We start from the raw sequence: 24,210 nt of genomic DNA, 5'->3' as shown, positions 1-24,210 counted from the left end.
GCTGTCAGCACAGAATCGTACGTGGGGCTCAGATCCACAAACTGTGAGATCATGACCTGAGCCGAAGTCGGATGCCCACCGACTGAACCACCCAGGTGCCCAGGCTAAAACTCTTCTAAACCCTTCTCGGAGGTGACTCTCTAGTTAACAGAATGAAAACAAATTTCTGTAATATATAATATTAATAATACAAAGATTTCAGAGCTTAACCAGGACAGTTCTGAAAGCTCTGGATAAAAGCTCCTAAAGCTGACAAAGAAGTCCCCCTTTGCCCATTCCTGAGTGGTTCAACTATATAAAGTCATTAACCACTAGTTAACTAGAAAATCACACTAATCAGAGCATCTCACCCGCGCTGGCAAAAGATGGGGTCTCTAAAACCGAAATAACATGTATTTGAGCAGTGATAACATCTCGGAGAACATTTGTGGAAAAATATGCCTAGGCCCCAGCCACAAATGTCTGGGGGTAGGGCCCAGGCTTGACAACTAACCTTACCCCACTCAGTTAGATCTACAATTTTGTCCAGTCAGCAGTTGTACCAGTTCATTTCTCTATTTAACCAGCAACCTTTACAAATTGAAATACTCAGTTGTAGAGTTGAGAAGGGCAGAAAAGGTTATGAAATCCAGAGCAATACAGAAGTGCCAGCTTCCCAAAAGGCCGAAGACCAGGGTACTGTGCCTGCCCACACCACACAGAAGTCTGAGCCATCTCATGAGCACGACCATATCCACCCACAGACATTTACAAGAACTTCTGCAGAGACTCCTTCTCAAATCAAAAGGTGGCCTCAGAGCGATCCCTCATTCCATCTTTCCCTTTATATGAGAATTCAAACTGCTGAATTATCTAAGAATCTAGACCTTTTGGATTATTATTCACTGCTGCATACAAAGGAATATGGAAGGCTTTAAGAGGTGGTATTCAGAATTCACCTTGAAGGGCTTTCCTAGAAAAGATGCCTTAAAAAAAAAAAAAATCTTAAAAGTCTGTGAGCTTAGACGTTAACTCTCTAACACTGTAACAGAGCACAGTACCCAGCTACCAAGGTGAAGAATGGGTCAGATTTATTTCCTAGGAACAAAGACCAAAAGGCTGCCTTTAGAGCTCTAAACCTAGTCAACGATTTTGGATTTAACACCAGAAAGGGCTGGAGGACTAACATCTAAAACGCTGGAAACAAAGACACATACACTTCCAGGTGTGGATTTTTATTTTCACAGAGACAACAATGCCTTCCCACATACAAGTATTTACAAAACCCAAATGATTCACCAATCTAGAACCTGGGTTTTTTCCAGTTCTCAACATAGTTGGGAACATGGAAACATTAGTACCCACACAACTCCCAGAGGTGGGATTTATCCACCAAATAGTGCAGATTACCTACAAGTGCACTTACCTGCACAACTCAGTCTAAAAACCTCAGTGATACAAACCTCATGGCCAAGGTTTCGTTCATCTATTTGGTTTCATACCATGCAAACCTGAACAAGTGTGCTGCTACACTAACCTGAAAATCGGCTCTCATTTTACAATTAAAAAGGTTCTCAACGCTTTAGCAACTATACAGAATAGGAAGGTTTATTTCAAAAAAGAGTACATTTTTTTAAACCAGGATACACAGATGCACTTAATGTAACAGTACCTTCTGCAAAAATAGGTTACATAATACTCAGAAATGCAAGGAACAATCTTATTCTCTAAAAATTAGACAGCAGACGTTTTAAGCTTCGACAGCCTTCAAAATGGAGGCTGAAAATGCTTGGTGACAAGAAGGAACTCTAGAGCCTGACACCACGGAGCTAATGCTGCAAATTAAACTACTACCACACAGCTGCAAACTACTCTTTATATTCACACAGAGTTCAACAAAATGGTTTTGATTCCATCCTTTCAAATGTGTCTCGGTGCTGCAAGAAAAAAAGTTGAATGATACACAAAACTATTAAAAGTTACAACGGAACTATTTAAACATCTTCTCCAAAATTGAGAAAAGCAATCATGTTAAATTTTAAAAAAAGAGAAAAAAAGAAAAGTCTGACAAAACTCTCAAGCAAGTCAGAGGTCCTCTTCGTAAGTAGTCAAGTAAAGTTTACAGGAGATTTCAATAAATTATCTTGAAACCATGGCAGAGAGCTAATTTTCAGAATCGTCGCGGAGGTCCACCCTTAAATGGCTTAAATCCGGAGCCACTTCCTCTTGGCATGGAATTGCCACTGATTTGTACAATTCTATTAATTGGGGATGCATTACTGAAAAAGGTTTAAAAGAAAAAACTGTCAAGAACAAAAGAATAAATTATAGCTAATACCTATAAAGTGCTTATCATTTACCAGGCACTGTTGTTCTTTGTACTTTACCCATATTAAATAACATTCTTTTCAACAGTTCTGTGAGGTAAGTACCATTTACAAACTCCTCTTTATTGATGAGGAAACTGAGATCTGGAGGCTAAGTGACTTGCTCAAGGTCACTGCTAATAAATGGAGGAATGAGGACTTAAACTTGGGCACTCTTGGGGCGCCTGGCTGGCTCAGTTGGTTAAGCGTCCGACTTCAGCTCAGGTCATGATCTCAGTCTGTGAGTTCAAGCCCTGCATCAGGCTCTGTGCTGACAGCTCAGAGCCTGGAGCTTGCTTCAGATTCTGTGTCTCCCTCTCTCTCTGCCCCTTCCCCGCTCATGCTCTCTCTCTGTCTCAAATATAAATAAAAACATTTAAAATAAATAAATAAATAAATAAATAAACAAACAAACAAACAAACAAACTTGGGCACTCTTGCTTCAAAGTCCCTTCCTCAGAGTAAGCCATTTACTGGTGTGCACATGAATGGAACAGAGCAGCAGCCCTCAGAGTGTGGTCCCCAGATCAGCAGCATCAGCATCAATGAGGAACTTGAACCACTGAGCTACAGGCCATTGTCACAGCAATATTTTTGGATTCTGGAGGAAGGTTGATTTTTTATATGTTTAATGCAACATAGTAGGTACTAATGAGAGACGCAAGAAAAAAGGCACACCAAAAAAACCTACAACCAATTTGGGAGATAAAAACCGATGGTAAAACGCTTTAAGTAGAATAAGACCAAAGCTTGTGGCTTTGGAACCAAGTAAATGGTGTATGAAAACATTTCTAACAATTAAATTTGTAAATAGTATGCGTAACGGAGAAGGAAAAAGACTAATTTGAGAAGCTCAGATAGAAGCTGAAATGAGGAAGAAAGCATAGCTACTATAACTCTTCTTTAAAAACAGAACCACATTTACATATTTATGCTAGGAATGAAGAAATGTAAAGATGAGGCCCAGTCTAGGTGAATGAGATGAACAGTGGCACCAACAAATTAAAAGAAGCTAGAGACGACAAATGGGACGTGAAGATCTGAAACAGGAGAGGAATGAGTTTGCCTGTGACCCTGAATTTAGAGAGAGAGCAAAGTATTTACATAAAGATCATAATACAGAGCTAAATATAGAGTGGTGTTTAAAGTTCAACCATCTGAAGGAGCCGGCAAAGGAAATAAAAAAAGGTGAGGAAAAAAATATGATGCATTAGAAAACATGTGGGTCACACAAAAAAGGAAAAGCAGCAATGAGAAACAGTGCTTAACTGCCAAGGAGCTCGAGAACTCAGAAAATAAAGAGATATAGATTAATCAAGAAAAAAGGCATTGGTAACCTTTAGACCCAAAGACAGAAATGAGTGATGAGGCTGTGCAGGCCCAAATATAATAAACACTCACTCAAGTCTGATGGTAGAAGTGACCAACAGAATAGCAGTAACTGAGATCACCGAGTCAAGCCCCCTCTTCTAAGACAGGGGAATGGGAAAGAAAGAAGGGCAAGGAAGACCGGGAGAGGCCAAAGACTTGCCAGCTGAGGGGCCACGATGGATGTTAGTGCACAGGGAAAATGAAGCTCATCTCTTAGAATATACACAGGCTTTGGGTTAGTTAACTATCCAAAATTTTTGCTAGACCTATTTGAAAAGGAAGGAAGCAGAATATATTTTGTTTCCTCTTCCTTTCCAGAACTTTTAGGAGTGACAGGCACTGAACAAGATCACGATTCCAACATGAAGTTAATGGTCATCATCTACTGGTTTCTAAGACACACACGTACCTGTATCTCGATCCATACAGCAGAATGCCAATGTAAACTAACAAATTACCATTAGCTGCCCTACATAAAATCTCTGGGAGATTTTGAGTTAATATGGAGAAATGTTTGGGCAGGGCAGGGCTAGGGCTGTTTGTTACCAGCTGCAATTTAATCTCTCAGAAATTATTTTGCCCTTTAAGGAAAGGACAAAGGTTTGGATATATGCTGCCAGAAAAGTCTTAACCGAATAACTACTTACCTCGCATGTTGGGTTATCATGCCCGCTCCTGTCCGGCCATCACCCATTCGCCTTGCATCGTGATAGCCAGGCCCTTGAGAAGGTGGACCATGCCACTCTTTCCTTGGTCCACTTGTGTCCCGTCCATGGCGTTCAACCACATGTCGCTCTTCAGGATAGTGCTAAAGAATCACATATTAAAAGAAAGGTCATGATACCCTCAGCCTCATGCCAACTCACTATGTTGGTGTGCTCTTAATGTCGGAAGCAAATCAATACGATGTCTGAGAAGAAAACTGGTGAATAATACAAGAGGATATGCAAAGGGTTTCCAACTACTTCATATTGAGAAGCTGCTCAGGCTTCAGGGTAGGGTAAGGGGGCAATGATTCAGCACTGTCATTTCTATTTCCATACCTTCTAGCATGCATGTCCTTCATGACTTCGAGTATTTCTAGATATGCATATCATGCATTGATTTATAGGTATGTAAGAAGGCACAGTGGAAGGTCAAAACCTGAAGACAAATCAAGGTGGGGTATATGCTCAACACTCAAACAGCACAGAGACACGCGAATCGCCGTCTTATTTCACACGGTACTCATCAATGCTATGACTCTTACAAGGTCTTACATACATGACGAGAAAAGCAGAGTAGTGAACATAAAGAAACAAAAGCCACAGAACTAAGGATCCAAGGAAAGCAGAGTCAAAAGTGACAATACTTAGTCTACAGAAAATAAAGCTGAAGGTACTCTACATAGGTGTAATACTGGCAGAACAACATACATTATGAAAAACAGAATTGTCAAGGCAGGGACAGGATCTCCTCCTCAGAACATCTTTTCTGAATGGATATCTGAATACAGGGGATACTCTGTGAGACTGCCTTCCTTAAGTGTTACTCTAAATAGGGCAGAATGTCTGGATTATACACCCTGTCTTGAAAGTTATGTTCAGGGCAAAGAAATCAATGAACTGATCCACTGAACATTTCAACTTACTTAAAACATGAAAGCTTATAATGCACTCCCAAATCCATTTCATAAGTGCTCTGGATGAAATGGAAAGTGTATAGTGGTATAGCTAGAATGTCAAGGGATTAAAAAAATTTCCAGTCAAGTATACCGCTACAAAATCGAATATGTATTCAAATACAAAACAGAGCTTCATACTATAATGCAGGTTGAAGAATGGACACACACACACATTTCAGAATTCTTTTTTGTGTGTAATTTAGGAAGATTTTCTATTTGTGCTACTGTCAACTCATATGCCAGTATTTCATCAATAGAATGCTTTCAGATTCGTTGAAAGGTCATTTGAGTTGTTAAGAGATGAAGATACTTTGCTTTGGCCAGGTTCATTAACTTCCAAAATAATCAAGTCAATAAAGTATCACAAGAATAAAAAGCAATTTAAAAATATGCAATATTTCACCCACCTACCTTTAGAATTAAAAGAAAAAGACACAAAAATTATATCTCAATTCTACACTATAAACTACTGAATGAACAAGGAGAGGACTGGACAAAAAAAAGGAAAAGTGAAAGGGAAACACAAGTAGAGGCCAAAGATTTTTGCATCTAGTATGAAAGCCTCAATTTCTTAAAGAGAAATAAAACATTCATTCACTAGGAAGGCTCATCTACAAAATTTAATAATGCTCAAATTTCAGTAGGAATTTTAATAAAAATGGCATCAGACTTTCAGGGCTAGTATCCTACTTCTTTGTAGTGATGTTCAATTACTGACAGTAAAATATGAAAGATTTTAAGATCTTTGATAGAAACTAGTCTCCCAATCATTCTAATCTAACTAATCCAGGCTTCATCAAAATTTTAAGTCCTTGGGGCACCTGGGTGGCTCAGTAGGTTGAGCGTCCAACTCTTGATTTCAGCTCAGGACATGATCTCACGATTCTGAGAGTTTGAGCCCCACCTTGGGATCTGTGATGACAGTATGGAGCCTGCTTGGGATTGTCTCCTCTCTCTGACCCTCCCACGTGCTCTCTCTCTCAAAAATAGACAAATAAACGTTTAAAAAAAAAAAACTTAAAAAATAAGTCCTCTGAATGTATTACAGAAGAGTGGACAATAAACTCTCAAGCACTTACCTGTGTTCCACTTCCTCGGTCTGTGATTACGCCTCTGTCTCCCTCTCTGTTTCCATAGCTGGAAGCACTGCTGCGATTCCCAGGGGGAGCCCCTCTCACACTGTGTCCTGATACTTCCCTCCCCGATCGTTCCGGCCTTTCAACTCTGTTAAACAAAACCCAAAGATATCTACAATCAAAATTCTTTTACACCTTAAAAAAATTTTTTTTTTAATTTTTTTAGGTTTTATTTATTTAAGTAATCTCTACACCATGTGGGGCTCGAACCACCGACCCTGAGATGAAGAGTCGCATGCTCTTCCAACTGAGTCAGTCAGATGCCCTAACATCTTTTTTCCCTAAATCCAAATTCGTTATGTACCACCAGCTAGACACTGAAAACTACAAAAATACCTTGCTTCCCGTTTGTCAGTGGACATGCCGCCATCACTTTTCCAGGTGGTTGGTCTGGATGGATTGGGCCCTGCTTCTCGAGGATGTCTAGGGTGAGTGATATCAGGCCTGTCGTGGATGATTACCGTTCTCCTCTCATCTCGTTCTCCCCGGACTTCTCTCCTGTCCGTTTCTCTAAGTTCATTTCTTGGTGGTGGAGGCTCATTTCTTCTGGAATCACTGAAATTTTTGGGATACCTTTCAAAACCTGGATCTTCTCTTCGTGCAGTAGGACGTGTCTTCTTCCCTTCACTTTGACCAACAAAGCGTTCTCGCCTGTTGATTATCCAAAACAAAGAACACAGGTCCTGAGACGTACTTATTTGGCCCTATTTTTCTTGATTTTATTTGCATAACTTACAAAAATTACAGTTCTTTAAAAATTAACTTAAGGCAAAGCCACCAAAAAAGCCACAACTATTATTATAATCAATAACTTATATTCTTTTAAAATGAGCTAAATGTTTGGCATGAAAATTGTTTTTTAGCATCTGGGGGAAATTACATCAAACACTCTAGTGACTACCAACCTGAAGGATGTCATACTGTTCTTAACAGTTGAGGCACATCCAAAGCTAACAGTATTCCCACCTAGTTTTAAACAAAGTTAAAAAGATAAAGCCAATCTACTTGACCTTGTTATAGTGGCCTAGTAAAGCTTTTTTTTTTTTTTTTTAGTTTATTTATTCAAGCAATCTCCATACTCTGTGTGGGGCTTGAACTCACGACCCCAAGATCAAGAGTCACATGCTCTACCATAGACTGAGCCAGCCAGGTACCCCAAACTAATTTTGAACATTGAATTCTAGCTACATAAATTAATTATGTGAATTTATTAAATTAATGAAAACAGAAACCAAACACACAACTTGTTCTGAACACTCAGGCCTGACCTGTTGTACTTAAGTTTTAATAGAGAACCAAACATATCATTAGCAAGGCTCATGTACCAAATACAGTAACTTTCAAAAAGGCATCTACCTTTCAAAAGATGATGACTGTACTGTTGAACTCTCAGGAAACCTGCTCCTCTCTCGGTGATCAAAGTCATTAAATCTGTTCTGCTGGCGAGAATAGTCAGATCCATGGCTGAATCGTGCATCTGTATCTAGAGACAACTTTTTATTCTCGCTCCAGTAAGGATCATCTCGCCTTGAAGAGAAATATTTGCTCATTTATATAAATTAGTTTTATAATAAACCAACAACACTTATTTGGAGTCATACATACCACATGCTAGGAACTGTGGACACAGAAGGCTAATAAACTCAAGACACAAAACACTGTTACAAGAACAAGCTAGCAAAGAATTAATTATCAGACTGCATGAAGTCCTATAGTGTTAGAGGAAGTTCACAGGCGAGGAAATAATTGAAAAATGGTCTGTTTTAAAATTCGTAAATGGAAAAAACAGATACCATTTTATAATAAAATTCTAACAACGTTTTCAGTTATGTTTAACTTTGGAAGTTACACAGGTAAGTCCCAAGCACAATTCATTCATTCCATGTATTTTTCAACACAACCAACTAAATCTCATAGAATTTATGAGATAAAAAATTAAATAACTATATATATTTTGAAAACTATTAAGCAGCATGAACACAGACAAGCCAAGTTTGTAACTTCCAAGTTTATCTGCATTAACCTGTAAGAATTTTCAAATGGGTCTGAGTTTGAGAAGCATCACGGAAGCCCAGTATAATCATGTATTTCCAGTCATAATGGAAAAACATGTGTCATGAGGAAGGGAAAGGGAAAGAGAGCAGACTCTTCCTACTTGACAATGCATTGGATCCACTCCAGTCCTGCAATCATTCCCATCCCTACTGATCATGACCTTTTATTCCAGTGACAGTTGCCTGTAGTTTCTAATTCCCTGGTCAGTCTTAGTTTAAAAGGCATAAGGTAACAAATGTAACTGTTAAAGAAGAAAGCAGGCAACTACCTATGATCTACATCACGTGGGCGTTTCAAAGAATTCCTTTTTTCTTGTTCATAACGAAGCTGCTGCTGTTGCCTTCTCAGTTCCTCTCGTTCTCGAGCAATACGTTCAGCTTCCTTACGACGTTCCTTCAGACAACACAGAAGGAAGAACCAACCAATGCAAAATGAAAACATAAGGTAAGTACATGCGCAACCTTGTTTTCATCCTGTCATTAAGAAACCACCATAGGCAAGCACCAGGCAAAACACATACCTGGGACAAATACATAAACAAAACTGACTTCAGAAATCAGAAATCAGTAATCTAGACTATGGCTATTGTTCTGCAACATTTAAAAATAACAGAGATTGGGTGGTGAAAGCTGGCAAGTAATTGGGAAGGTCAGATTCAGTTTCATCATTTGATTGAAACAAAAGCACCTAAAGGGAATTAGAAATAAAGTTCTAAATATGTATGGAAACTAAATGCTTTGATGCAATTCTGCAAAGAGAGGCATTATTTCCTTCCAGCCTTGGGAAATCATTCCCACTCTAATATGTAAGGAAATAAGTTATGATGTGCTGAGACTGGGATAGTGACAGAGCCTGGATTACAACTACTCTGGACTCATAGTCCTATGCTCAGACTATTAGGCTGCCATGATATTGCAGAGTTCGAGTTACTACCAATTGGCCAGAACAAAGTCACTGCTAAATGTATTTTTAACTAGCACCTAACTGATGGTTATCTTTCAGGGGCACTCAATAAATGCTCATCAGCTGAACTCATTCTATAGAAGCTTTACAACAAGTAAAGCAAATTTTAGGGCAAAAATCACAGGGTTTGAAAAAGGTCAGTTATTTAAGATGAAAAGATTTTCTGACTGCACCTGTTCAATACGAATGCGTTCCCTTTCCAAGCGTTCGCGTTCCATTCTCTCTCTCTCTAGTTTTTGCCTTTCAATTTCTAGGCGCTCTCTCTCTCTCTGTAAGCGTTCCCGTTCTTCCCGTTCACGAATTATTCTAATGCGTTCTCGCTCTCGACGCTCTCTTTCTGCAATCTCTCTTCGTCTAACAAAAATCAGTATTTAGAAATACTTAAATTATGCTAGCACTGTGTGAAAGAGAATAGCTTTTGAGTTTGAATTTTTCCTTGTGGTTGGCAAGTTTAAACTTCAACTCAATCTAAGTAGTTTTAATGTAATTGGAAAGAGAACTCAAAATAAAACTTTAAACAGATTCCAATGCTGTCACTTATTTATTAAGATTGTCAACTGAGCAGCTGAATTTTATAGAGTAGTTGCCTCTTAGAGGATTCCTGTTTAAATAAAAATCCCACTATAGTAATAGCCCATTAGTTAATCAACATTTTAATAAGGACATATTCTACAAATATGTTTACAAAACTACAACTTCTGTTTTTGACAGGAAATTTTCCAGTAGCTAGTATGTGTTCTATCTCCTTAAACAAAGTAGACCTTATTTTGGTGACTTGGGATCATATCCATCAACATGAATTATAGCAGATGCTATATATAATAAGATGGTTGCCCTTAAGGGCTTTTTTGCTGTTCACTAGCCCGTGATTCTTTGAGTCAGGAGGCAGTTCAAATGTTTGCTGAACTTAATGAAGATAACGTATCGGGACTTTTCACATTTCTGTCATCCCCTCACTCTAAGGGCCTCAGTGTGCTCTATCAGCATGTCTTCCTCTAGCCACCCAGTGGTTCTCAGTGGGTCAGTACTGCTCCCATGGAAATCTGAAGGGCATTTTAAATTATCCCAATGACCATCGGGGCCATTAGCAGCAGCACTGAGTGAATGGGGACCAAGGATTCTAGACAGCTTACACTGCATGGAATGGTCAGATAGTTCAGCACAGCAAAAAAATCTGTCCAATATTCATTATACTTTCAAATGTCATAATGGACATTCATGTCATTAAAACAAAACAAAATCACCTTTAAAAAAACTGGAGCCTAGAACTTCACTCATTGTGAATACATGCTAGGTTGGTTGGTTTGCACGGTTGCATGGTTGGCATGGTTTTATATACGCTAAAATTTCCAGGAATGCAACTCCATGTCAATTAGAAGGAAAATTATACTTTCTTAAGACCTTCACCAAGAGTCGCTCACCATTTCAGAAATCATGTTGTAATGCCAACACCACTCCTGGCATTTGACTTACCAAAACGACACACCAATATCAGTCTGCATTTGTAGCTGTCACATTCTCATTGAATCTAAAGAGGGTTGTAAACATCTGACTACTTCATTAGGTCTTCTAGAGAGTCGTGCCTAAACATTCATATCTGGAATATATGCTTCATTATAATTTACTTTTATTTCTCCTTTGTATTAGAATTAAGGCATTATATTGGTTTTTTGGAAATTATTTGCATAGGCATATAACACATTTGTAGGCCTATTATGCATCAATTACATTTCAGCAGAGTAAAGAGGACGCTGCAACTTTTTTTTTAACATAACAGGGGTGCTGGTCTGATAGGCATGAGAATCCCTGCTCTAGCAGCTCCCACGCTCTCCTCCTGATCTGTCATCTAAATAGGAAGCTCAGCATATTAGGACTTCATCAAAAAAAAGCAAATGGATTCTGAGCAATGCGAGGATTATTTCTCTCTAATAAAGTGTGTGGCAATCACAGTACTATTTAAGTCATCACAAGTGTCTGGTAATTCCTGACGCTCCTGTGAACGAATAGATGAAATCCCATGATAAAAGACCTCTCAATGAGACAGGTTAATATTTGGAAATTTATATTATAAAACACTATCACAAGAATATTTTAAGTGGCATCAAAAAATTGACATATGAAAGCAAACTGGCATTCATGGCAAACTGTTGAGATAGATACTGCCACTAAAAATTGAAAATGTTTTGTTTTGTTCTCTGTTTTAAAGAGAATGCTTGCTTTGAGACAGAGCTTGAACACATTAAGGTTCACAAGTCAAAATTCCTTCACTTCCTTTCAATTTCCAGAAATCTGGTTTATAACTAGTGTTAAAGATGTACCTACAGGTAAAGACAGGTATAAAATAGACACTTGAGAACCTATAGATTACGTTGAGGTTATCTTATGTCACCATCATTTTTTCCTTTAAAATGTTTTTCATGGCGGCAGCTTTGGAGTAGAGGAAAGAGCATTGGACTTGGAGTCAGAAGACTTGGGTCTGAGTCCCGACTCTGCCACTCATTAGCCATGTGGCATTTGGAAGAGTCTTTTAGCCTCTCTGGGCCTCCATTTTTTCAATCAGATAATGGGCACACCTAACCGTACAGAACAGCTGAGACAGAGAGAACAGATGGAAAGGTACTTGGTAAATTACAAAATGCTATGCAAACTTAAGAAATCATTAGGTTTTACTCCATTTCTTAAAAGTGGCAAACAGCTTTCTTGGGAATACAATTTCTAGGAATCTGGTTTGTAACTAGTGTTAAAGATGTACCTATAGGTAACGACAGGTATAAAAGAGACACTTTTCCTACCTTCGAAGTTCCATTGCTCGTCGCAATCTTTCAAAGCGAACTAAATGCTCTCTTAGTCTTTGTTCCTTCATCTTTTCAAAAGGCAAGATGTCTTTCCTTCTATAGTCTTTGTCCCTTTTTTTATCTAGGCTAGCTCTCTCCTTTTCCTTGCTTCTTCCATGAATCTATAAGAAAAAAAGTGTAACAGGACTAGAAGTTAAAATAATGTGGAGTTTTGGTTTTCAAGTTCAGCTGGTCATTTAAAAAGCTTTAAAAGAGTAATGACATTCTATTTTCCTTGATTTTCAAGTTATAGAGATACCGAATTATCTTCTTTTGAAAATAGCAGAATAGTACACAGCAGCCCTCTCAGAGACTTACTTTCTCATATCTTCCTCTTCTTGATGGCCTACAATGATCTCCTTTAGTTTGGTCTAGTATTACCATATGTCCTGGACTCTTTGAACCTAAGAGGAAAAAAAAAATTACATAAACAAATGTCTAAACACTATCTCATTAAAAAAGACAGTAACTATCATGTAAAAATGCTGAAATCTTAGATAGCCAGATATTCACAACATAGTGCATGAAATAAATAAACCTACTTATTCTATGAGAACTTAACTGCAAATAGTCTTTAAAAAGAGCTCAACCCACAAACATAATTACTTTCAGTGATACCAAAAGATCCCAACTCTTATGGAAACCAATTTGACAATCAATTTCATATTAAAAAAGAAAAAAACAAAAACAACAAAAGATCCCAACTCAGTCACACAGCTATCAATGACCATAAAGGGGCTTAGATGGAAGAACACACTTGTTTCCCAAGAGTACAAAAGAAGACTTCCCCTTCTAACACAGTGACACCTAACAACGAAGTTTAAATATTTATCTGGACTGGGATCTCAGGTTTTCCCTTCCACTGTAAAAACGAAATGGTAGAAAGCATTAGAAAGGGATTGAGAAGAAAGATACATAAGCATACTTATTCGCTTCTTTTCTTCACTTTTTTTAATCGACTCTGAAGTTTGGCCACTTGATCCATTATCATTCTTCTCATCTTTACCTTCTATTTTCTTAGTATCCTTGCCTTCTTTTTTTTCACATTTCTCAGATGACCTTTTCTCTTCTTTTTTCACAGAGGCTTGTGTCCTGATCATACCACCCAGGAAAAACATGTAATGAGAACTTTTGCAGCAATTTTCCAAAAAAGTCTAGTGCTTATCAGAAAAATAAATCCTTACTTGCTACTTCTATCACTTATGTTTTTTTTGTCTCCAGAACTTCTTGAACTACTCTTTTCATCATTTTCTTTCTTCAATTCTTTCTTAGAAGGATCACCTTTAACCTGAAAGGTTTAAACAGGAAAAAAAAAAATCAGTATGTTTTAAGGTTATGTTTCAGATCACAAAAAAGTATGTTTTGGGGAGCAAATGTGGAAAAAACAGAAGTAAAAACATAAAAATAATACTTAAAAACTATTCCAAATTCTACTCTCTATGGGTGTAAACTCTTTAAATTGAGCACTGCTAGCCCTCGAAGTAACCTCCGTTTTATATACATTTAGGCAAGCTTACTTTTTCAACAGAAATCAGCTGTCCATGCAGCTCAGTGCGATGAAGATGTGCAATACATCTGGATACCTCTGTGCTTGAAGACATAGTTACAATGCCATAGCACTTTGCCCCAGGACTTCGAGCATTTGTAACTACCTTTGCACTCAGAACCTAGAATATAAAATAACACTTGACAAAGTTTTACAACTTTACCACAACATACATTTCTGAATAGATCAAACTTCAGAACTAATACTAATCAAATAAAAGGATATATTCAGGATACATGAATTTGTGATGATGGATACATTTTGGATATATATTATTATTCTGGTTCATATTCTTGTGATCATTATCTACTTTGCTTATAATACAAGTACTCAGTAAATATCCAGGGGAAAAATCTAAAGCATCAAAAACTGGGCTCCTGGATGGGTCAGTCGGTTAAACATCCAACTCTTGGGGCGCCTGGGTGGCGCAGTCGGTTAAGCGTCCGACTTCAGCCAGGTCACGATCTCGCGGTCCATGAGTTCGAGCCCCGCGTCGGGCTCTGGGCTGATGGCTCAGAGCCTGGAGCCTGTTTCCGATTCTGTGTCTCCCGCTCTCTGCCCCTCCCCCGTTCATGCTCTGTCTCTCTCTGTCCCAAAAATAAATAAACGTTGAAAAAAAAAAAAATTTAAACATCCAACTCTTGATTTCGGCTCAGGTCATGATACCACAGTTCATGGGACTGAGCTCCATGATGGGCTGTGCGCTGTTACCACAGAGCCTGATTGGGATTCTCTCTCTCCCTCTCTCTTTCTCTGGTCCTCCCCCACACCCTGTCTGTCTGCCTCTCCCAAAATAAACATTTAAAAAATAGCATCAAGGGGCACTTGGGTGGCTCAGTCGGTTAAGCATCCGACTTCGGCTCAGGTCATGATGTTGCAGTTCCTGAGTTCCAGCCCCTCCCATCGGGCTCTGTGCCGACAGCTCAGAGCCTGGAGCCTGCTTCGGGTCTCCTTCTCTCTCTACCCCTCCCCCTCCTGCGCTCTGTCCCTCTATGAAAATTAATAAACATTAAAAACAATAATAAATAGTCTCAAAAAGCAATTGTAATCTACTTGTTTTGTGTTAAACTTTTCAACTCTATAGCCAAAATACAGCAGTCACATCAGTGCAATAATGACACAATTAATGAAAGCAAAGAAATTAATATTCTCAATTGCATTTGGGCCAAACTTCCCCTATCATAAGCCCACCCTGAATCTCTTAGAGGAATAAAAGAGGTAATTTTATAGAAAGTTTCTAAATGAGTGTTAACAATTTTCTCCAATGAGTTAAGAAATTTCAAAAAATGAATAAAGAACCATCCACATATAAAAAAGCAGTCTTAAAAACACACCCTACAAAAACATACTCTAAAAGGATACACTTTGAGCTTTAAAAATATACACCAATATAAAAGTGACAAAGAATTTCAATTCTATCAAAGTCAAGAGAAACAGGGATGGATGAGTAGGAAGAAAAGTGGCAGTACAATCTAGTGCTGAACAAAAAGAGAGACAGACATAATGCCAAAACGAGATAAACAGGGAATTTAGGAGGCTGGGTGGTGTGGATGGCTGGAAACTATCAGCTTTTATCTCAAGTCTGGGAAAGGCAGACTTGCCCCAACAACAACTTGGTTTTAAAGCCCAATGTCTTGTTATAAAAGTACACGGTGTCCTTATATAGTTTTAGTCCTAAGAAATGCCAGCATTAAAAAACTTCTTATATCTCTAACAATAAATTACTGAAAACAAAATAAAAAATAAACCAAGGCTGATCACAGGACTACAGTTCTCAGTGTTGTATATCTGACACCTATAAGAATCCTTAACACTCAGGCAACTCTATATTAGAAGAAGAAGAAAAAAAAGACTTCTGAAATCAACAGAATAGATTTTTTTTTTTAATTTTTTTTTCAACGTTTATTTATTTTTGGGACAGAGAGAGACAGAGCATGAACGGGCGAGGGGCAGAGAGAGAGGGAGACACAGAATTGGAAACAGGCTCCAGGCTCTGAGCCATCAGCCCAGAGCCCGACGCGGGGCTCGAACTCACGGACCGCGAGATCGTGACCTGGCTGAAGTCGGACGCTTAACCGACTGTGCCACCCAGGCGCCCCCAACAGAATAGATTTTTATAACATTCATGAATGGTTATTCACCAATATTGGTCATTAATTTAACAAATATTTCAAAGCCTACCGCATGCACTTAAAGTACAGCAGACAAAGTCCCTGCTATCAAAGAGACTACACTGGAGGGGTGCCTCCAGTCAGTTAAGAGTCCAACTCTTGATTTTGGCTCAAGTTATGATCTCACAGTTCCTGGGACACTGGGATAGAGCCCTGTGTCACACTCTGCGGGGACAGCACGGAGCCTGCTTGGGATTCTCCCTCTCCTTCTCTCTCTGCCCCTCCCCCACTTCTGTGTGCATGCTCTCTCTCTCTCAAAATAAACATTTAAGAAAAAAAGAGCTTACGCTGGAGTAGATTACATATGACATATAATGAAAACAAAAATATAAGGCAGAAAGGAGTGAGTGCCCTAAGGGATACAAATCGACTACAATGCAATTCAACAACTATTAATTGAGTATTTAATGCATTTAATTATTGGCTATTCTTCTGTTAGATCTTCCCTTTATATGCCAGTATATATTTTTCTGATGAACCAACCACAGTTGAGCCTCCCCTTCTGCTCTCTTGGCAACTCTTCCATCATAGCACATATCACAACTTCTGATGAAGGATATTTTCACCAGTTTTACATTTTTTTCCACTACTGTACTGGAATCTGTATGGTGACAGGTGTATCAGTTCCCACCCCCACCAAATTCTATATCCCGTTGTCTAATATTTTCCAAATGACTAGATTAGCCTTAGATACTCTAGTTCCTAGAAAAATCATGATGAATGTGATGAATAACTCAGTCCTTGGCTGAAATGGGCTTAAAATATGAGCTTTTAGGGGCGCCTGGGTGGTTCCATCAGTTGAGCGTCCGACTTCAGCTCAGGTCATGATCTCACAGTCTGTGAATTTGAGCCCCGCATTGGGCTCTGTGCTGACAGCTCAGAGCCTGGAGCCTGCTTCAGATTCTGTGTCTCCCTCTCTCTCTGCTCCTCCCCCACTCATGCTCTGTCTCTGTCTCTCAAAAATGAATAAACATTAAAAAAAAAAAAAAAGAAAACTATAATATGAGCTTTTAATACAAAGATCCCCAGGCTCAGAGTGAGATTATAGGACGAACTCTACGTTACCACAGAATTCAATAATTATGCTTAAACCAGTCCTAAGAAAAACAAAAAAAACTGGAAGGTTTCATATAATATTGTTTTGAATATAATTCCTTTCAAACGGACACATGAGAAAGATAGATAAACAGGTAAAAGCAGCGTACCTTTCCATATTTGCCAAAAAGGTTCTTCAAATCAGCAGCTTTGGTATTAGAAGAAAGTCCACTAACCCAGATATTTTTAGTTGAGCTTCCACTGCTACCACTAGTACTACTTGTACTGCCTAGAACAAATTTAATATCAAACATTTTAGTATCTCCACTGGAATTTTTTTTAATAAAATGATTAGATCCATCTTCTTTCAAAATTATAGAATTATCTTTTGACGTAACTAAATCTAATAGCACAACCTCGCTGTATCAAAATCCTATGAATTTGCTATTATTAAAATCAAACACAATAGACGATACAACTAGTGAGGAAACAAATCTGAACATCTGTATAGTTTCTACTGCATGCGTTAAACTGAAGTGGGTAAAAAATCAGTTACAGGTCTTGACTTTGACTGTTAAGTTTAATAATTTATACTCTACCACTGCAATGAATATAGACAACTGGAAAGCAGTCATCTAGAAATGTACAGATTGCTTAATTACCCACATATGTTCTGGGCTTTAGATCCTGAGACATTGGGAGTGCAAAAAGGAACAGTCAAAGGAAGGGATAAACCATATTCAAAAATGTAAATGTTTAATAACAAAGACTAACCAACAGCTCATCTTCATTCTCTGGTAGAGAAAGAATAAAACAGGAATTATATGCAGCTAGATAACTCTGGATTTAATAAAAAACAATCTTCTAAAACAAAGTTATTAATAAGAATAAAATCAGAAACCTCAAAATTCTTTAGAATAGGTAAATGGTTACACGAATTATTTCTGTACTACCTCCATACACAAAGTAGGCTGTCATACACCTAAGTACCATTTCTTGGAATACAGGCCTAGTCAGTCACCACCCCCCCCCCCAGTGCTTTTCTTCAAATGTGCTGTTACAAAAGGGAGCTTTCACTCATTTGACTTAATTTGCAGAACAATTCTTACCCACTTTAAGGAAAAAAAGTATGTAAGCAATTAAAAGTAACAATTTTTATAACTGCACGTTACTGTAAGTAGAAAGAGTAAAATTTTCAATGCTTTAAAATATTAATGCCACAGGTTTTAGTTGAAAAATTACTGTCCACGTAGACTTATGAAGAGACGACACATTTTAAATATTAATGGCTGCTGCATTTCTACTCTTAAAAACTACATTTATCAAAGGATCGATTTTATGAAATGCTAACTAGAAGACTGTGTATCTTTTTTTATGTTAGCAGTAACATTTGGGCCCAGGTACTTCTCTTAATTACAGAAAAAAAAATTTCAATAATAGAAAAAAGTTAACATTTAAACAAGACCACTAATCTTCTGAATTTATAGGGTAACATTCAATAAATCTATTAAATTTTGTCCATTAACCAAAACTGTAAAAGGATGTGAGTATTGCAATTAACTGTCAATTTAGTACACAATCACTTGAAATTCCAACTATTAAAATTACCAACAAAATAACACTAAATGAACCACAAAAATCAGATAACATTCCTTATTTATTCACTGAAGAGGCATTCTAGGACTTTGCAATATCTGATTGGTGTTATTTCCCTTAAAGTGATTTTTCAGAAAACAGGAAATGTTTTTCAAGTAGACAGCATATGTACAAGAGGAAACTATAGTGCAACAGCCATGAGAGACCCAGACATCCCAGTAACAGAAAGTAACCAAATATTGTATCTTTAAGCTTATAAAAATTTAAAATAAAACGAATTTCCTACATAAAACTCCTATCGACCCAAAATAAGCCAAACCAAGAAGCAAATTGTAAAGAATCAAAAATACCCTATACTGGCTATGTTAACAGAAGTGTGCCCTGATTTAAACAATGAAAAAAATAAAACCAAATGTTAGAGACTGATTTTCTTTTAAATATTAGACTCCACGAATATATGCAAATATCATTTATGGCACATTTCCTACTAGACAGAACAGGGAGAAGGTTGGTGTATATGGGTTGCAAATGACTACAACTAAAGATAAAATATTTCTAAAATTATAAGGCAAGAAAATGAAGTATCTATTGTATTAATATTCAACACAGGTGCTTAGAACACAATGTTAAAAATACAACTTTTAGCATACTCCTACCAGTTTACAAATTAATTAAAGCTTAACACCTCAATAACACCAAGAGTTTGCCAAAATCCATATAACTCAACAGTCTGCACAAAAGCCATCCAGAAATTTTAGTATGTATATTTTAAATGACTAAACGTCAAAGGAAACCCCAGGCAATTATTATTTTTTAACGAAAATACGCAATTTACCACTGAAATAAATAGGAAAAAAATCCATTACCTTTGTCATCTTTGGATGATGTCTTGCTGTCTTTAGATTCCTTTGAAGAGCTAAAGAAGCAAATCACCAGAAGAAAATTGAAAACAAAAAAAAAACCCAAAAAAACCAAAAATCGAACAGCTTGATATTGACTACATTTCAAACTAGTGCTATTCACACAAATTAACAATTCCAAAGGTCTAGATTAGGTTATTTGAACAAATGATTCCCTTAGGATTCTTGCACTGATTTTCCCCAAGATGCCTGAAGATCTAGATTTTCTGACAATTCTATTCAGTGGATATATGGCCATCTTCTCCAGATTTCAGGACTGGGACTTGACTTCATTTTGTGTTCTTAGGACTGATAGTTGTTCATTAACCATCATCACAAGGATTTTTAAAAATAAAACACAAAAAAATTGTCAATTTGAAAAAAAAACAAAAAACAACAAAAAAAAAACCAAATATATGCTGACAATTCGACAATGCAATCAGTAGGACACACTGCATATTACGAAGATCTTGAAATTTTTTTTAAAGTAACTTATGACGGTCAAAAATATTATAGGCAGGATCATAAGTACTAATTACTGTACATGGTCTTGAAGCCACCCCCTTAATGTAGAGTGATCTTATTGAATGCTGGAATTCAGTATCGTAAAGAACTGACATAGAAAAACAAACCTCTTTGCTTGACCAGAGGCCCCAGTAGACGAGGGCCCTTTCTTCAAAGTATCCTTTTCTTTGTCTCCAGATTCTGCTTTCTTAGAACTTTCTCTGGCTTCCTTCTCGACAGGATCCCCCTTCACGCAGTCTTCCTTCTTACCATCTTTATGGTTCGCATTCATCTCATAATCCTTGCTTTCCTTCTCCGGGCTCTGTGCAATGGCGTCCTGCCCATCTTTTGGCTTACTTGCTTCAGAATCTGTAATTTTCACATTTTTACCTGTTTCTAGGAGGTCATCACCATCAAAATCCAGAGTGATGGCATCTTCAGCCTGGATTGTGACCGAGATGTTGTCATCCTCAGCTTCTTTCACAGTCGCATTAGCTTCCATCTCTTCATGAGCTGTGTGATCAGCCTCAGCTAGGTTCCCTTCTGAAGGAAGAGGTTTAGATACTTCTTGTGTACCATCACCAGAACCTGCTATATCTAAGAGGATTTAACAGGAATAAATATGGCAAAACAAGAAGTTTAAACAATTTCATATTCATAAGCTAGAATAGGACCTAGAAAATATAAAGCCAGTTATTAGCACTGATGGAAGGTTAGGGGAAAAAAAACACAAGGGTATTAACTAACATAAACAATCCTTTACCCAGGATCACTTATTCTTCATGGAAAAAAATGATCTCTACATACAAATACCAAACAACAAAAGTGAGGAAATGGTTCCATCCTGAGGATACCAGCTCTTCATTTGTGGTTAGAAGTTAATGGCATATGGAAGACGTTTTTCCTCCATGAGATAGTGACAAATGTGCAGATTTGTTATTCAATGTTCCAATCATCTTGGGTTTAACCCTTGTGACCTTCAGAATTCCCTTGGTGACATCTTGAAAGGTCACAGTCTGAGGATATCAATCAGTCTTCAGAGTTTTTCAGGGCCCCATCTTTTTCACTCTTCTTACTCAATTCTTGGGTAGTCCAGAATCGTATGGAAAACTGCTACAGAAGGCTCCAAAGATGGCCTGCTCCATAACGTTCAGGAAATTGGTTATTTCCAGTCTTCATCCTGTCCAGTCAGTCCCGCAATTACCGTTTTTGAAGATGTCTTGCATTCCCCCAAAATAGAAAGGCTTCAGGCATGTGAGATTTTCAGTCAGTAGCTTTACTTCGTCATCATTTTTAGGCCTTTAATTCTGCTTTGCTTAGAACCCTGCTCCATGTCCTTTCTAGTCCAAAGTAGGATCCTTTGACTTCCATCCAAGAACTCTTCCATGATAACCTCGTACTGACAAATGTATTACTACTGATGTCCCTGTAATTGTATTGGATGAGACAGTTCTCCTAAACTATGAAAACTGTCAGAAGGCTATACGAAAGTTTCTCTATGTAGCAAACAAAACGTTAGTCTCCTCATCACCCATTTTTAGGACCGTTCATACAATTAATTATCCGTTACACTCCAATAAGCACGTATGAGTTACTGCAGTGCCAGTCTTAAGGACGTTATCAACTTACCGTACGCTAGAAGTTATTGTAAAAAATAAAGTTAAAATTGGGTTAAATAAAATATGGCATTGTCCACTACAGTAACTGATATGTACCATTAAGTTAGAACATATCTTAAATGTTAAAAAGAAAATTAAAACCAATTGAAAAATGAAATCAAGATGCTAATTTAATTCACTAAATTGATAAATTTGAAAATAAAGTCATTTCAAAAATAAGATTTCAAATAAGGAAGGTTTTTGTTCTCACATAATTTACTATTTTTCTAAATGTCAGCAATTTTTAAACTCTACTTGGCATCAAACATACCTTTCTCATTTTCTTCTTCCTCACCATCCTGAAATTCAAAGAATAATCAAATGTAAAATGAATTCACTTAAAACTAGATTTTAGTAATAGCATAAAATCAGTCAAGTTAAACTGGTATATAATTTAGTAACATTAATTAGGGACACCTATCACTAGCATATATAGGATCTTCCAATCAGAACCAGAGGCCAGTTAGAGAAATGTGGCACATGTCTGGTATATACGGTTTCAGACAAAACAGGTAAATCTATCAATAATCAGATCATCAATAAACTGTATTAGTTTCAGTATTCAAAACTAGTTTATATAAATCTGAATCTTACTCACATCAAGCAGTTGCCAAAGGACTGACCTGATTATCTTACGTGACTCCATTCAAAAGCACTTTTAGGGCATACTATTCAAAAGTAGTACCAGAAAGTATAAATTGAAGACACGCAGTTTCAAGGGCTTAAATGCATATTAATAAAACAAACAAACAAAAACTCTTTCCAGGTATCTCAGAACTCAAAAGGGAAGACTACAAGAGCAGTTATCTTCAAATTACTCATTCCTCTGATCTGCTAAAAATTAATTCACAGCAGCCACATACACCCTGGAGGCCAACTACTTTTAAAAAGGTGTTTGCACAATAGGTAATCAAAAGAGTAACTCACACTTTTTAAAAAATATGACTGATTTTAATTTTAAAATATGTGATCTCCTCACCTAATCTAAAATTAAGCATGTACTAGCCTGAAAACAGGAATACTGCAAGGGGATTTTCCCTTTACCAAGCAAATAGTGCAAAAACCACTGAAGTAGTCATAATCACACCAAGATAAAACCAACATTTTCCCATTAAAGATCTTAACAAATAACGAAATATGCATTTAATCTCAGTAAAGGAAAAAAAAAAGTGAAGGGATGTTTTAACTTATAACTTTTAAAATAAAAGCTGAGTAGAGGCACCTGGGGGGCTCAGTCGGTTAAGCGTCTGACTTCAGTTCAGGCCATGATCGGACAGTTCGCGAGTGTGAGCCCTGTATCAGGCTCTGTGCTGACAGCTCAGAGCCTGGAGCCTGCTTTGGAATCTGTGTCTCCCTCTTTCTCTGCCCCTCCGCCACTCTATTACTCTATTTCTCTCTCTCTCTCTCTCTCTTTCTGTCACAAATAAATTAACATTTAAAAAATAATAAATAAAGTAAAAGCTGAGTAGAAGTAGATCCTTTTTGGTCATAGTGGTATGAAGCTAGCACATACAAAGCCTTAGAGTAGTGTTCTCAAACTTTGAGTCTGTATCAATCTCCTGGAAGGCTAATTAAAACAGTTTGCTAAGCACCAACCCAGAGTTTCTAATTCAGGTCTGGAGGCAGGGCTTGAGAATCTGCATCTCTAACAGGCTTCCAGGTGACGCTGATGCTATTGTCCAGGGACCACACTTTAAGAACTACTGCCTTAGAGTGACAGCCCAGTAGTGAAAAAAGGCTTAAACTGAACTGTAAATAAAACTTTAACTGGCATATTTATTTATAACACAATTTTAGATTCATAGACAAGTGTGCGTTCTTTAAAAATGTCAAATATTTTACCATATGCTCAAACTTACATCTGGCAACAACCATATTTCTAAGAAATCATTTTAACAGATTTTTTGACTTTTTTTTTTTTTTTTAAAATTTTTTTTTCAACGTTTTTATTTATTTTTGGGACAGAGAGAGACAGAGCATGAACGGGGGAGGGGCAGAGAGAGAGGGAGACACAGAATCGGAAACAGGCTCCAGGCTCTGAGCCATCAGCCCAGAGCCCGACGCGGGGCTCGAACTCCCGGACCGCGAGATCGTGACCTGGCTGAAGTCCGACGCTTAACCGACTGCGCCACCCAGGCGCCCCCAGATTTTTTGACTTTAAGCTAACATGTAAGTGCCCCAGTTAGGAAATGCCCAATTGTTTTACACACTAAAGTGTATGAAGGAAACTACAAACACTGAAACAACTAAGCCACAAGCTTAGGAAGTAAAAGAGTCCTGAACAAGTAGGTTATTGATTCATAGTAAAGTGAATCTTATTATCACTTAAGTCTGCGACATTATGCTCTGATAACTCTATTGTTGCTCTGGACCACAATGCTGAACCAGAATTTAGTTTCAATCATTATGTTTCTAATCTGCAACATTTGGAAAG

General features: G+C 37.6%; 1 protein-coding gene across 6 annotated transcripts in view; it reads right to left on the bottom strand.

Moving 5' to 3' along the window:
- Window positions 1-1,198: 1,198 nt before the first annotated feature.
- Window positions 1,199-24,210, bottom strand: part of SLTM (SAFB like transcription modulator) — a 45,484-nt gene continuing 22,472 nt past the window's right edge. For 2 of the 6 annotated variants that reach the window (XM_047075046.1, XM_047075047.1), the window contains exons 6-21: window positions 22,048-22,075; window positions 20,247-20,715; window positions 19,582-19,631; window positions 17,290-17,408; window positions 13,885-14,034; window positions 13,552-13,655; window positions 13,293-13,459; window positions 12,686-12,771; window positions 12,326-12,489; window positions 9,707-9,887; window positions 8,839-8,963; window positions 7,872-8,042; window positions 6,852-7,166; window positions 6,459-6,603; window positions 4,364-4,524; window positions 1,199-2,258 (exon numbers count right to left, since the gene is read on the bottom strand). In XM_047075046.1, the coding sequence (XP_046931002.1) occupies window positions 2,150-2,258; window positions 4,364-4,524; window positions 6,459-6,603; window positions 6,852-7,166; window positions 7,872-8,042; window positions 8,839-8,963; window positions 9,707-9,887; window positions 12,326-12,489; window positions 12,686-12,771; window positions 13,293-13,459; window positions 13,552-13,655; window positions 13,885-14,034; window positions 17,290-17,408; window positions 19,582-19,631; window positions 20,247-20,715; window positions 22,048-22,075 (2,544 nt within the window). In that variant the 3' untranslated portion in view covers window positions 1,199-2,149. The remainder of the gene's footprint in view (window positions 2,259-4,363; window positions 4,525-6,458; window positions 6,604-6,851; window positions 7,167-7,871; window positions 8,043-8,838; window positions 8,964-9,706; window positions 9,888-12,325; window positions 12,490-12,685; window positions 12,772-13,292; window positions 13,460-13,551; window positions 13,656-13,884; window positions 14,035-17,289; window positions 17,409-19,581; window positions 19,632-20,246; window positions 20,716-22,047; window positions 22,076-24,210) is intronic. The other 4 variants (XM_047075048.1, XM_047075049.1, XM_047075050.1 and 1 more) reach the window with 3 other exon arrangements.

This window comes from Lynx rufus, unplaced genomic scaffold (genome assembly GCF_022079265.1).
Source record: "Lynx rufus isolate CCGP_SWC_20201006 ecotype Redwood Valley unplaced genomic scaffold, mLynRuf1.p SCAF_13, whole genome shotgun sequence".
In the NCBI taxonomy this organism is placed as follows: Eukaryota; Metazoa; Chordata; class Mammalia; order Carnivora; family Felidae; genus Lynx; species Lynx rufus.
The sequence above is the reverse complement of the archived record's forward strand: the minus strand, read 5'-3'. Positions and strand labels throughout refer to the sequence as shown.